At 43.0% G+C, this 14,864-nt stretch overlaps 1 protein-coding gene across 1 annotated transcript; it reads left to right on the forward strand.

Moving 5' to 3' along the window:
• The first annotated feature begins 1,041 nt into the window (after window positions 1–1,041).
• LOC146679453 (neoverrucotoxin subunit beta-like) lies at window positions 1,042–9,605 on the forward strand. Its single transcript, XM_085450198.1, has 3 exons — window positions 1,042–1,307; window positions 8,456–8,502; window positions 8,651–9,605. The coding sequence occupies exons 1-3, from the start codon at window positions 1,108–1,110 to the stop codon at window positions 9,187–9,189; spliced, it is 786 nt and encodes a 261-aa protein (XP_085306324.1). The 5' UTR covers window positions 1,042–1,107; the 3' UTR covers window positions 9,190–9,605.
• The last annotated feature ends 5,259 nt before the right edge of the window (window positions 9,606–14,864 follow it).

Below are 14,864 nucleotides of genomic sequence, written 5' to 3' on the forward strand. Positions count from 1 at the left end.
TGGTGGAGCCCATCACCCACCGGACTTATTACTATCCAACGTATTGCCGGCTATGCCAACCAAGCTCTTGCAATGGTTGTAAAAGGATCGAATGGCCATAAAATGTTTCTCAGTTTTATTATTTTCAGTCACATCTGTTTTTGATTATTAACTGAATATTTTAAAATTCAGGCTTTTTATGTTATACAAAACATATTTTCTTATGTCTTGTATTGATTCTGAAGGAATAGTTTTCATCAGTATCGCAGATACCAGCCTGAATTTTACTTTGTATTGGATCAGGAAGGAAATCAGTGGCATCACACATCACTTACAGCAACTTCAGTGCCTCTTCATTTTAATAAACTGGGGGAGGTGCACCAAGATTCAGTATGAGATAAAGAATTATTTTTAACTGTAAGGTTGGAGAAATGTGTTGTTGGAAATTGGAAGAACAGGTCATCTTAAAAATCACTGCATTGTAGTTTTATTCAGGCCCCTTCAATCTGTGATCGCTGTTGCTTTGCATTGTAAATGCTACTATTACAAAAGTCACAAATATTAGTGTATGTGTGTGTTGTTGGGTAATAAACCAAAAGAACAGAATCTAGCAGCACCTCACTGATTTCTGCTTAAAAACTACAAAAAAGCAATAAAGCTCTGATTTGTTTGGTTGATCTTGTCTCCCTTCCACCTTGATTTTAGACTGAGTGGCTGTAACCTGTCAGACAGAAGCTGTGAAGCTCTGTCCTCAGTCCTGAGCTCCCAGTCCTCCCGTCTGACAGAGCTGGACCTGGGTAACAACAACCTGCAGGATTCAGGACTGAAGCTTCTGTCTGCTGGGATGAAGAGTCAATACTGCAAACTGGAAACGCTGAGGTCAGATCAAGCGATATCGATTTTTTTTTCATCAATTAATATCATTTAATCAATTTCAGTTGGAAAAAATTAACATTGTGTGTATGTTTTGTTTTTTTAATGAATCCATGCAAGTCACAGTAAACTGCCACATTTGTCTTTTGTAACATGAGGCAATAAGGATTCCAGCATGTCCTGAAACAGTGTTGAAATACTGTAAATGTAGTAGCTCCTCATGGCACCATGAATATACTTTAACACAAGTGTTTCATGTCTTCTTGTCATCCTTTCTTCAGACTGAGTGGCTGTAACCTGTCAGACAGAAGCTGTGAAGCTCTGTCCTCAGTCCTGAGCTCCCAGTCCTCCCGTCTGACAGAGCTGGACCTGGGTAACAACAACCTGCAGGATTCAGGACTGAAGCTTCTATTTTCTGCAGTGGAGAGTCCAAAGTGTACACTTGGGATTCTCAGGTCAGGATTCAGTCTTTTCTGATGATGATTTAAAACCTGAGTCAGGTCGATAAATGGCTTACTCATTTACAACAGACATGATTTGTTAAATCACCTTATATATGTGTGCTTAAGTTCTGTGCTGCTCTGATTTATTGCCTGTGCTGTCTTTCAGTTCAGCTTTGTCGAGTCTCTGGTAGGATTTCTTTTACATGACCTGTGTAAAAACAAAACAGGAAACACATTAAGCTGATGTAAGATGCACAATTTGAAAAATGGGGCACAAAAAATGTTGCTCCTTTCTGGAAAGTGCGTCTAAGAAGACCCAATGGAGAAAGTGAAGAGAAAAATCAAAGATTAAGAAGAAGAAAATGGCAGAGGCAGTTTCTTTTGGACTGCCTGCAGATGGGGCGAGACTCTAGAAACAGGGACGATTGGAGAAAATGCAAAGAGGCCAGGAGATGAATACTCTGGTGTTCTGGGGATAGTGGGAGTGAGAGGGAGAGATGCCAGTAAATGATTTCAAGGATAAATTTGAGAGAATCAGAGCTAAGAAACCAAAGCAAGTGGGGAACTACAAACATATGGACAGACTCATAATTAGGCCAAAGACACATTAAAGGAATTATTACAGGTTTAGAAACAGGGATGGATATGAAGGAGCTTAGCATGAATTTGCATTGAGGGAAAAATAGCAACGAGCATCAGAGGAAACAGTTAGGAAAACTAAGAGGATGTACTGGCAGGAATACTGCAGTACTTTAGGAAGAACTACACCAGTTCAGAATGTGTGGAGTACAGTTAAGAACATGAATGCAGACAGGAAACAACAGCAGCTGTTGTAAAGTAAATTCTAACTCCTTCATTAAATGCAGCTGGTTGAGTTGAAAACAATGGAGAATGATTGTGTTACGTTGTTTATTCTCTATAGAAATGGAGCAGAAGGAGTGCATGCAGAGCTGGACGTGGGCTGTATATACATGCGTGTATCTGTGTTGTCTGTGAGCAGAGAAAACAAAGCGCTGGAAATGTCCAGTGTATCATAAGCCAGCCAGTCCTGTTACTGCAATTCACTTCTTCACCAGAAAGTGTCACCATCAGGCTTCAACAGCAGTTTCCAGTATTAATAGTGTTAATGAGCTACAGGTCGTATGGATGGGAAAATGTAGAGATGCTGGGCAAACAATATGATCAAATCCACAGTGGGAATAATTGAAGTGATGACGGCAGGTGTAGAGAACAAAAATGAATCATATTGAAATGTTAAATCAGGAAAATCCTGGAGAAGAGGATAGTTCTAATGTTCAGTTTGTAATGTTGAATTCAACGCAGCTCTTAAATGCATAACAATGACTTCACCTGACGTCAGACTGAACAATCGGATTAGCTACTGATATTGATTTAACCCTTTAAGACCTACCATAGAACCAAGTCCGCCAGAGCTTATATTATATTTTTACATGCTGTAGAGCCATTTTTGGGAGCATTTCAGGTTGCTATACATAAATACAACCATTACAGCCTAAATTTTAATAATATGTATGTATTAAGTGCATTGTAATTACATAAATTGCAAAAAAGTGCAATAAACTACAAAAAAATTGAAAATCGTTTTTGTTTTTTAACATATATTTCTAGTTAGAGAAATTTAAGAGGTTTATCCCTCAAAACTGTAAATACAAAAAAGTTGCACAAAATAGTTTCCCACCTCAGGAAATTTATTTTGAGTGCCTTCATAGTTTTATTTTTGAAATACACCAATTTTTATATACTGCAGGAAAAACAAAAATGAATATTATACTGCAAATTTGCAAAATAACAGTATATGCATCAAAATTAACTATTTCCAGCAGTGCAGAGTCCTAAGCATATGTGGAAGGAAACTGTAACCTAGGACAAGCTGATGGCATAAGATGTAAGTACAACTCCTCAGGTTTCATATGCAAAAAAAATTATTGCGCTAGCTCACGTGGTTACAGTGCTACCGGGATTTAAAAATAGTTGCGCAAAACGGGGTGTGCCCACTCTGACCAGTTTTAAAGGGTTAAAGCAAGAAAATATGGTATTAGCATTAGCTGCCAATTCCTATTCACCTAAAATTAGCATTACCTGCTAATGGCAGTCTAGTTAGCATTAACTCCGCACTAATGTAATGCTAATTCACATCAAATTATCTTTAGCATTAGCTGCTAGCTTCAGCCTACCTAGCACTAGTTGCTCACATTGTTAAAAGGGAAGAGAAAACGATATTAGCATTAGCTTGTAATAATTATTCACCCCTAATTAGAATTAGCCACTAATGGCAGCATACTTAGCATTAACTCCTCACATCGTTATAATGCAAATGAGGCTAACTTGCATTAAATTAGACTGCTGTTAGTAGCTAATGCTATTTAGCAGTAGCTGCTCACATTGCTATAAAGCAAAGGAAAACGATATGAGCATTAGGTTCTAATGCGTATTTGCCTTAAATTAGACATAGGTGCTAATGGCAGACTACTTAGCATTAGCAGCTCAAATGTTGTAATGCTAGGAAAAAGAGTGTTAGCATTAGCCGTTCACATTGTTATAAAGTTAAGGGAAATAGTGTTAGCATTAGCTACTCACATTGTTAAAAAGTGTTAGCATTATGCACTAATGCTAATTCACATCAAATTAGCATTAGTTAATAACGGCAGCCTATTTAGCATTAGCAGTTAATGTTGACCTTGGCCCACTGGAAAAGTTAAGAACTAAAGATTTAGGAGTGTTTCTCGATAGCTCTTTCTCATTTGAGAAACAAATGAATTCTGTTATTAAAACCAGCTGTAAGGTTTATATTGTTGACTGTCATTTATGCTTAGAAATATTTGCTCATATATGCTTAGAGTTGTATAATCGATTGCATGATGATAGAGGTTTGATCCTGAGTAGTCTGTAAAGACTATGTGTGCCTTCCAGAGTGCTCTGGCATGCACACACCACTTGGGGCCATGAGAGAGGTCGTACCCTCTCTTACTGATTTATGGTGTAGGACAGGGGTCTCAAACTCAATTTAGCTGGGGGCCGCTGCAGGCAGAGTCTGGGTGAGGCTGGGCCGCATTAGGTTTTCCACAAGAAAGGCATGGTTAAAAAATTCCAATCTTCTCAAATCTCTTTATTTTTATTTTTTAACACAAAATATGAAAAATAAATAAACAAATTAAGAATTAATAAGAAAATAAATCAATCTGTAATACATAAATAAAATAATAATAAGATATTTTTAGTCAGTGAACTTATGTGGGTTTTTTTTCAGTCTTCTATATCTGCTGTGTTTAGATTGAAATGTCTGTATTAACAGTTCTATAACCTTCTTCTGAACATGAATGGAACACTGTAGAAAATGAACTGTTCTTCTGAACATGGCTTCTCTTGCCAGCTCCTTGCTGCTAGAGACCTGGCAGCGTTTTCTCTCGCATAGCCGAGCCAGATTTGGCCTGAGGGAGGAAGCAGTTGCGACCCTCAGTATGTCTTGAAGATGATCATCCGTAAGTCTGGACCTGTACTTGGACTTATTGAAGTTCAAAGTGGAGAAGAGCTTTTGGCACAAGTATGTGCTACCAAAAAGGCACATGGTCCGCTTGAACATTCGGGAAAGCCGAGGGAAACTAGGGCTCAAGTCTCTCAAAAATTGTCCAAGCTTGTCTGCTTTTCCACTCACCTCCCTGAACTTTGCTTTGAGTTCAGAGTTGCACTGCAGCTCAATGAGCTCCATTTGAAGCACAGAAGGGGCATCTTGCACATCAAAGGAGACGGGGTCCGCAAAAATGTGAAAGGTGGCTCTGTGTGTCTTGAAGTCAGCAAACCTGTGATCAAATTCCTCCTGTAGCCTCAAAATGACATCAACATACTCGTCAGCACTGAATAGTGTGCCTGCATCCACGAGAGCCTTGCATGCTGGGAAATGGCAAAGGTTTGTCTGAGAGAGCTGAGCTTTCCAGAGCGCCAGTTTTGTGAAGAATGCTCTCACGTTGTCATAGGCAGCACTGACAAGTTGCCCCTGGCCTTGTAACGTCTTGTTCAGTACATTAAGCTCATGTGTCATATCAACAAGAAAAGCTGAGTCCATGAGCCATTTGGGATCAGTTAGCACAGGAACACTAACTCCATCCTTCTCCATGAAGGCTTCACTTCTGCTCTCAACTCAAAAAGTCTCTTTAATACATTTCCCCTGCTGAGCCAACGTACCTCAGTGAAGTCGAGCACATCCCCATATTCTGACTCCATTTCCTCTAAAAAAGCACAGAACCTTCGGTGCTTTAAGCCCCTGGATCTGATTTGGTTGATGCATTTCACAACAATAGACATCACATTGTCAAACTTCAGGCATTTGCTGCAAAGGACCTGCTGATGGATGATGCAGTGCAGAGCAATGGCCTCCTCCACGCCTTCCTCTTCCAGTTTGTTTTGTGCCACCAGTCCATGTTTCCTCCCTGTCATTGATGGCGCTCCATCTGTTGTTATTCCAACAAACCTCTTCCATGGCAAACCAACATTCTCAATGGCATCACACAGCTTGTAAATATCTGCTGAGCGGTGGTCTGGCCATGCATTGGAATTACTGTGAGCAGCTCCTCCATCACTTCAAAACTGTCATCAACACCACGGACATACATTGGGAGCTGGGCAGTGTCGGTGATGTCTGTGGTCTCATCAAGAGCGACTGAGTATACACTGAAACATTTGGCTTTCTCACACAGTTGGTCATAAATGTCACTTGACAGGTCAGAAATGCGATCTGCTGCGGTGTTGGCAGAAAGGCTGATGTTGCTAAACTGACCTTTCTTTCCCGGACAGACTATATTTGCAGCCTGCAATATGCACTTTTAGACAAATGCACCTTCTGTGAATGGCTTCCCTGCTTTAGCAATCATCTCACTAACCACGTGGCTCCGACTGCTGCATTATTCTCTTTGGTTGCTTTCTTGGAGAAATCTTGCTGCCTCAGTAGATCTGTTTTAAGACTGGCAACCCGGTTCGCTCTCTCGTCTCCCTGGTATTTTGCATCCAGCTCAGCATGTCTAGTTGTGTAATGACGTTTCAAATTGTATTCCTTGTGCAGCGCAACTTTCTCTGTGCAAATAAGACAGGTCGGGGTGCCCCTGTGCTCAACAAAGAAATATTGCATTTCCCACTTTTCCTGAAATTGTCGGTGCTCATCACCAACCTTTCTCTTCACCGCAGGCTTTGAAAAAGACATGTTTGGGGCTATGTGACATTTATAATTCTACTTGGTGTCACTGTCGCATTGAAGGTTCAATCAAGCGTTTAGCCGACGGACGGGGAACGTCTCAACGCGTAGAGAACATCATTTCTGCTTCTTTTTCTTGCAACCGTAGCACGGCGATCGGCAGATAAAAAGCCGGTAGCAGTCTCCTTTGTTTTTACGCTCGATGTTCATGTCTTTCATGACGACACGAACACCGTGGCGTTTGCAGATGGTAGAAAGTGCAGGGATAGCGAGCGCAAAAAAGGCGACTGCTCACGGCGCCGGGCTGTTGTTACAGGAGAAAGAAGCGGAAATGACACCGTGACATATAACAAATAACATCAGCTGTTTCTGATGTTGTTTTGACTGCTTTTACATTATATTGAAATATATGTAATGTTCATGTTTGCTGCAATGCAAACGCAGTGATGCAAATAAAAACATGGAGCCACAAATTACGGTGCGACCCTATAATTAGTCCGGGTTACCGGGGACTGTTGTTGCCGATGAACAGGTGTCGCTATGTGACTGCAGACTAAATTGGGCTGCATTGAGTTCATGACTTTTCTTTTATCCCGCCGCCTACGCATCACTGTGAGAGTTAATATGAGATCTCTCTCTGTGGAAAAATAACTTTAAATCCCACTGACGTGTGTATAAATCTATATACGTATAATGTCCCGCTGGGCAGCAACTTAAAAAAACAACTTTTTTTGAAGTGTTGTGAACGCAGCGCGCTGGGGCGAATGTCGGCGTTTGCCCAATAGAAAGGAGGAAGCCAGCCAGGCACAGGAAAGAAAGAAACACTCCAGGGCAACGCTGCTGGAACTTTGACTCATTGAGAAATGTTTCCCTGCTTGCATCAAGCCCGGCTGGTGTCCCCTGAGATCCATATCCCACCCTGATTGGTGGGTTAATTCAGCTCCGCCCACAACACTGTAAAGTGTCATACATTATCAAACTAACATTACATTTTCATGTTAAGGTGGGGCCAAAAACTATCGTCCTGCGGGCCGCAATTGGCCCGCGGGCCGCGAGTTTGAGACCCCTGGTGTAGGAGGACACCTGCTCTGTGTCTGGTTAAGTATAAGAGCCCTTTGTTAGGGGGACCGCTGGACTCTTAGCACCAGCTTTGGGGTCACAGGGTCACATCTGGAACACACACACACACACACACACACACACACACACACACACACACACACACTATGCACAGACTGGTACTCTTTGTTCATACCTGTGTAAGACGTCATAATGAACTTGTGCATATTCATGTAAGCTCAATAAAGAGCAGTGTTACGAGGGAGCAGACGAGAGCGACTGAGGTCAAGTGAAGGAACGGCGCTGTCACAGTTCTCTCCCTCATCAATTGTCTGGTTCCAGCGGTGGGTCTGTGCTAGACGACCCATCACCAGCTTTTTCCACTGGTTACCAGTACGTGGTAGAATCCACTTCCAGATCTGGTTGTCTTTAAATCTGTGAATGGATTGGCTCCATCTTATCTCTCTTTAACAAAAGAATCCAAGTGGAGCCCTCAGGTCTGCAGATAAGCAGCTTCTGACCAGAACTAGACGTAAAAACAGAGGTGAGCTTTATCGATGGCTGCAGCCAAACTCTGGAACAGTCGCCCTTCACATCAGGTCGTCACCAACACTGGACATTTTTAAAAGCCGGTTGGAAACACATTTGTACTCTGTAGCTTTCAATCCTGACCAGTCTTTATAGTCATTACTGTGTATGTTTCCTATTTTCTCTCTACTCTGTGCAGCACTTTGGCTCAAGCTGTTTTTAAATGTGCTGATAAATAAATGTAGATTTCTTTGAATAAAACAGTGGAGCCGAGCTTTGAGCTCAGTGTGTAACAGTGTGTGTGTGAGAGCCATGTAATGTCCATGTGTGCATGCTGACTGTGCTGCTCTGACCCCCCTCCTCCTTTCAGGGTGGAGCCTGCTGGAGTCCGATGGTTGAGACCAGGTCTGAGGAAGTGTAAGTGTGTTTTTAATGGGATTCATTAAAACAAAGCAGCACACATTCAACCATCTTCATCATGTCAGGAGTCATCATCAAAGTGTCAATCAATGAACAGATGATGGATCAATAACTGCAGCTGGATTGTGTTTGTTCTCTCCATCAGATTCCTGTCAACTCACAATCGACACAAACACAGTGAACACAAAGCTCCAACTGTCTGACAACAACAGGAAGGTGACACGTGTGGAGGAGGTTCAGTCATATCCTGATCATCCAGACAGATTTGATGTTTGGAAACAGCTGCTGTGTAGAAATGGTCTGACTGGTCGCTGTTACTGGGAGGTCGAGTGGAGAGGAGGGGTTAATATATCAGTGAGTTACAGAAGCATCAGAAGGAAAGGAGGCAGTGATGACTGTTTGTTTGGAGGAAATGATCAGTCCTGGAGTCTGAGCTGCTCTGATCGTGGTCCTGATTCTGTCTGGCACAATAACAGGTCAGCATCCATCTCCTCCTCCTCCTCCTCCTCCTCTGTCTCTAACAGAGCAGCAGTGTATGTGGACTGTCCTGCTGGCACTCTGTCCTTCTACAGAGTCTCCTCTGACACTCTGATCCACCTCCACACCTTCAACACCACATTCACTCAAACTCTTTATCCTGGGTTTAGAGTCTGGTTTCCTGGTGACTCAGTGTCCCTGTGCTGAGTGGAGTGTAAAGAGTGTCTCCTGTTACAGAAACACTCTGACTGTTGAACAGATAGTTCAGTCTGTACATGTCTGTCTCTTTCACTCACAAACACGTTTTCAGATTCATGGATTCAATCAGTTGATGTTTGAAACTCTTCTAAATGATTCCTTGTAAACTTCTTCAGTCACAAACAAACAGGAAGTGATGTCACATGTGTTCCTGTCCACACAGCAGAATGAGTCTATTGCTGACAGTGATGTACAAACAGAGTGAGCATTTCTGAGGCCCAAAATAAACTGAGTAGTTCACTGAATGAACAATGGACTGTGAGCTCAGTTCCTTCATCATTAGTATGGATTATATATGTATATGTATTATATTAGTATCATATATATCAGGTGCTGCTGCTTTCAGTCATTGTGCAAATGTGCTGTTTGTAAGCTTGTAAAGCTGCAGTCAGCTGAGACTGAAGAAGTCACCTGATCAGTGAGCAAACGTTTCTGAAAACGTCCAGATGAACAGAATCAACCTTTTGGGATCAGCCAGCAATGCAGCATCATTGTTGTTCAGCTTCAGAGGTTTGCAGGAATGAACTGATGACCAGAAACAGCTGCAAAGTCCAAGAAAATACCAGCTGGAGTTCAGCTGCATTTGAAGAAGTCAAAGAAAAGTAAGGATGGCAAAGGGCGACGTTTTCTTCCAAAGAGCTGCAAACATGGTCGACGCCTCATTAGAAGAATCATCTGGACATTTGTGAGGAACTCTAACCAAGAAAGCAACGTCACACAGATCCAACAGACAGTTTCCATGACTGCAAGTGTTGAGTGGAAAAATGCTACATTGCATTATTGCATCCTCTCACCACAGGAGGCGCTGTTGGCACCACTGATTGCTGATCAGCTGTTCTCTGATGATCTGATTGATACTGTGAATAACGGGACTCACTGAACTCTGTGACACAGTGAAGATTACAGAGTTTAACTTCAACATCTGACTGACGTCACACAGACAGAAGGATGAACCAGTGAGGCACAGAACACAGTTACTGGAGATACTGGATCAGCTCCATGTGAACCTCTGATGGAGAAGCTGCTGAGCCAGAGAAACATCAGGACATGACAGCAGCTGCACTTATCTAACAACATGTAGCAGAGCTGATCTATGTTAGAGGATCTATCACAGCAGCTGAAGCCAAAGTCCAACACTGGATACCAGCTGAGCCTGTGCTGAGTGTAGTGTTACAGGAAAAGGGCAGAAACACTGGTAGCTCCCAGTGATGCTGACTGGGGCACAGAGCTGAATGATGCAGCATCAGGACACTGTTTCAGTCTGACTGACAGAGAAACCTGTAGCTGTATCTACATGTGAGGCAGAGGCCACACAAGCAGCTTTCTATGTTTCACAGTGACTGAGATCTTCAGTGGGGGTGGACATGCTCCTGTACAGACCTCTGAGGAGAACCAAGGTGCAGTCAAAGAGTCCAGTCTGTCCTCACAGATGTGAACATGTGCTTTCATCAGGTCTGCTGTCAGCTAGCAGGCTCACATCAGAATCACTGTTCCTGAAAAACACAGTCTGTGTGACATCATCAGTCAGCTGATGGTCCCAGATCTGAATGGTTTCTGTCTCTACTGAGGAAGTCAGAGAATATCACTGAGGTGTGGATCAGGTCTGAGTGAGCTGTGGAGGGACAGCTTTAAACAGTCCACAGGTCTCACGTCCTGCTCAGTCTGGTAGCAGATACCTCGTATTGTTCCAGATGTGCTGACATCAGCAGCAGCACAGCTGTGTGATACCATGAATCTCAGTTATTGATCCAACACACAGTAAATACAAAGATCAGGATTTCTGAGAGTAATCATTATGAGTCTGAACACATGATCACTGAATGTTAGTCTCCACAATAATAAGTTAACACAAGCAAACACAGCTTTCAGCTCTTATTTTGAAACTGGCTTATTTAGAGAGCTGTGATGTGAGCGTGCCTGGCTCTGAGGCACTTGGGTCAGCCTCTGTTGTTTAGAAGTGTTACAGACTGTGAATGACACAGACCTGTCAGTTTCCATGTTTGTCTGTAACACAGCTCAGGGCTCCATGCTGAACGCATCCATCCAGTGTTATTGATCCAGGACTGATACCAGCATTGGGATCAATACTACAACACACAATCACATGTGTCCACGTGATGTGTTTGACCAGCTTTATTCATTAATGATCAATCAGCTTATTTACTGCATCTGAGTCCAGCTTCATTTAAATGATCCAACCATGAAAATGACATCAGTCCTACAGAAGCACTTCATGCTAACAGGAAGTCATTGATTAAGGTGGAATAACACAGAGACACAACCACTCACAGCTAACCTGACCCCACTAACTGCATGTGTTTGGACTGTGGGAGGAAGCCGGAGTACCGGAGAGGACGCACACAAACACGGGAGAACATGAAGCACTGAAACAAAGATGGTGGATTTGACCTCAGGACCAGGCGGGGTTACGGGGGCCATGACCCCCCAATAATAGATCCAGCTACACTGAAACTGTCAATTTCATTTACTTTTCCTGTTTTAAAGCTATCAGGCTGCTTTGTGGCTCACTCAATACTAAACTAAGATACTTTCAGTGTGAATCATTTGCAGGAACACAGGCAGGATTTAAAGTGCAGAACTTTACAGTCTCTGTCTCAAAGTTGGTCTGAACATGCTAACAGCTCTTTGTTTTTTTCAGTTTTCACTGGTTTGATGTAATGAAAGAAATTTTAAAGAAGCAGACGATTGTTGTTATTTTAGTTCTATAGTTTCATAAATCGTGGTGTGGATCTAAGTCAACATTCAGAATAAATAAGATAATACAGCACTTTGATGGTTGCCTTTGTATTTTCCCAGCAGTGCTCAGGTTGGTTCTCGGCTACATTTACATACAGATGTTAATGTGTTCAGCAGCTGGACTCATCTGAGGAAGGAACATTGGAAAGGTGCTCAGTGCACAACTGCATCACTAATTTTATGTAAGACCCTGTGTTTTATTGTATTTATATATTTGTAACATTTGACTCAAACACTTTTGGGAAGGATGAAAATGTTTTCAGGAGGAAGTTTTTCCTTCTGTCCGACTGCAGTACACACAACACTGCGTCTCCCCCCATTATCACACTTCCTCAGGCTGCTGATGAGCGCCCCCTGGTGTCAGTGTTGATGACGTCATGCACAGTGAAACATAAACAGTGTCTGTTAATAAAAAATCATGTGTCCATTTTCATGTTTGCATCATGTTTCTGTAAAATCATCAGCTGTTTCTGAACCTTCTTCATTGTTTGACTCATTCCAACAGCTGTGAGCTGTGATGGAGTCAGAGCAGCTTCATCACTGATGTTCAGGTGAAGCTGAACTTAATAAACTGTAGAAATGATCAGGATTCAGGCTGGATGTGTAAAACACTTCTGTGTGAGGTCGCAGTGCTTCATATGTGTGTGTGGGCTGAAGCACACACGTGTGAGTCCTCAGAGGTTTCACACACATCACTGCACACACTTATAATCCTAGTTTAAGCTTGTGGATCATATCGGACACATCAGCAGCTCTTTGGAGACAAAGATTTGAGATTTAAGATGAGTCGTAGTCTTTCTATCCATGGTAGCTTCCACTGCTGAGGCTCGGGAAACATGAAGAGGATAATTAAGAGCAAGCATCAGCTCTGTCTCATCTAACTACACAGTATTATGATCATGCACTTATGTCTCAAACTAAGACACAATGAGACAAAATGAGTTCTGTGAGTCTTTAGATTATCAGTAAATTCTGGTGACAGTTTGACGCTCAGTGGAGCCATTTTTGGTTTGTGATGAGTGTTTTGTGAGCTTGTGTTTTGTGAATCGCTCTTTGTAATTTAGAAGATCGTGCAGAAATGTGCGCGCCCTTATCTGAGAGGACACGGAGAGAGTGTCGCAGACTCGAGGTGAGGAGATAAACCTCGGAGCTGGATGGCCTGCACGTTACCCATGTGCATCTTTTCAGTGACATCAAGTGAACCCATAATAAGCATTTCTATGTCTTAGACATCATGTCCATTTCTAATGAGAGATTATTTTTAAATGAGGGAAACCTGGTCTAACAACACGCTTCCAACAGAGCTAAAGGTTCACCACAGTGAGACGGTGGGACTCTGATAAGAACTGAAACACTGTGTATGAACAGCTGAGACAAAACTATATATAAACACTCATTTATTCCAGTTTAGTTTACAATGATTTTAAAGTAATGTGGAACGATTCATGTTCATGAGCTGTTACAAACACAACTATTGATTTGTCTATATATGGTCGGACTACAAGGCTCGTGTTGAGGCTCTTGGAATAATGTGTGAATTACAGCAAGAAATGATGGTTTTCCATTTTACCAAAGTGGAATAAAATCACCACAGCAAAGAAATCATGTTATTGTCTGCAGCTAAAATATATGGTGAACATGGTTTTATAATAATGTGCAAACACAACCTCACTCTGCTCTATACGAGGAGCCAACCACAGCTGTCCGGGTCTTCATCCACCACCTCCACCATCTTTGCTCATCATCATTCACTTAATTGCTTATTGGTTTAAATCAAACTCCATTACAGGTTCAACTCTGGGATTCCCGGCTGCGTCCTCAAGTCATGCGCGGCTCAGCTGGCTGGAGTGTTCACGCACATCTTCAACCTTTCCCTCTCTCTGTCTGTAGTCCCAGCCTGCTTCAAAATGGCCACCATCGTCCCTGTACCCAAATCCTCCACCATCTCCTCATTGAACGACTGGCGACCTGTAGCCCTGACCCCCATCGTGAGCAAATGCTTCGAGAAGCTGGTCAGGGACTTCATCTGCTCTGCACTACCCGACTCACTGGACCCTCTACAGTTCGCATACCGCCACAACAGGTCCACTGATGATGCCATAGCCCTGACACTACATACTGCCCTGTCACACCTGGAGAAGAGAGACACGTATGTGAGGATGCTGTTTGTAGATTACAGCTCAGCATTCAATACCATCGTTCCCTCGAAGCTGGACAGGAAACTGCAGGATCTAGGACTGAGCAGCTCCCTCTGCAGCTGGATCCTTAGCTTCCTGTCTGACAGACGCCAGGTGGTCAGACTGGGCAGCATCACCTCATCCCCCATCACACTGAACACTGGTGCTCCACAGGGGTGTGTACTGAGCCCTCTCCTGTACTCACTCTACACCTACGACTGCACAGCCACTAACAGCTCCAACATCATTGTGAAGTTTGCGGACGACACTACAGTGGTGGGTCTTATCACCAACGGTGATGAGACGGCTTACAGGGAGGAGGTCAGCGCCCTGACCCACTGGTGTCAAGACAACCATCTCACCCTCAACGTCGCAAAGACAAAGGAGTTGATAGTGGACTTCCGGAGGTGCAGAGAAGTACACACCCCCATCACCATCAACGGCGCTGCTGTGGAGAGAGTGAGCAGCTTCCGGTTCCTTGGCGTACACCTGGCTGAGGATCTTACGTGGTCAGTACACACAAACAAAACAGTGAAGAAGGCGCAGCAGCGCCTCTTCTTTCTCAGGAGACTGAAAAGATTCTGCATGAGCCCCCGCATCCTCAGGACCTTCTATCACTGTGCCATTGAGAGCATCCTCACTGGATGCATCACCACCTGGTATGGCAACAGCACCGCCTACAACCGCAAA

Source organism: Copadichromis virginalis, unplaced genomic scaffold, assembly GCF_057382275.1.
Source record: "Copadichromis virginalis isolate Kocher_CV1m ecotype Utaka unplaced genomic scaffold, C_Virginalis_male_GT1.1 unmapped_scaffold_1, whole genome shotgun sequence".
In the NCBI taxonomy this organism is placed as follows: Eukaryota; Metazoa; Chordata; class Actinopteri; order Cichliformes; family Cichlidae; genus Copadichromis; species Copadichromis virginalis.

Bases quoted from the DNA above. Each gene is read 5' to 3' on its own strand.
- LOC146679453 (XM_085450198.1), top strand. From the start codon at position 1,108: ATGTCTTCTTGTCATCCTTTCTTCAGACTGAGTGGCTGTAACCTGTCA. The intron at 1,308-8,455 runs GTCAGGATTCAG...TCCTCCTTTCAG, and splicing joins TGTACACTTGGGATTCTCAG to GGTGGAGCCTGCTGGAGTCC. The intron at 8,503-8,650 runs GTAAGTGTGTTT...TCTCTCCATCAG, and splicing joins GAGACCAGGTCTGAGGAAGT to ATTCCTGTCAACTCACAATC.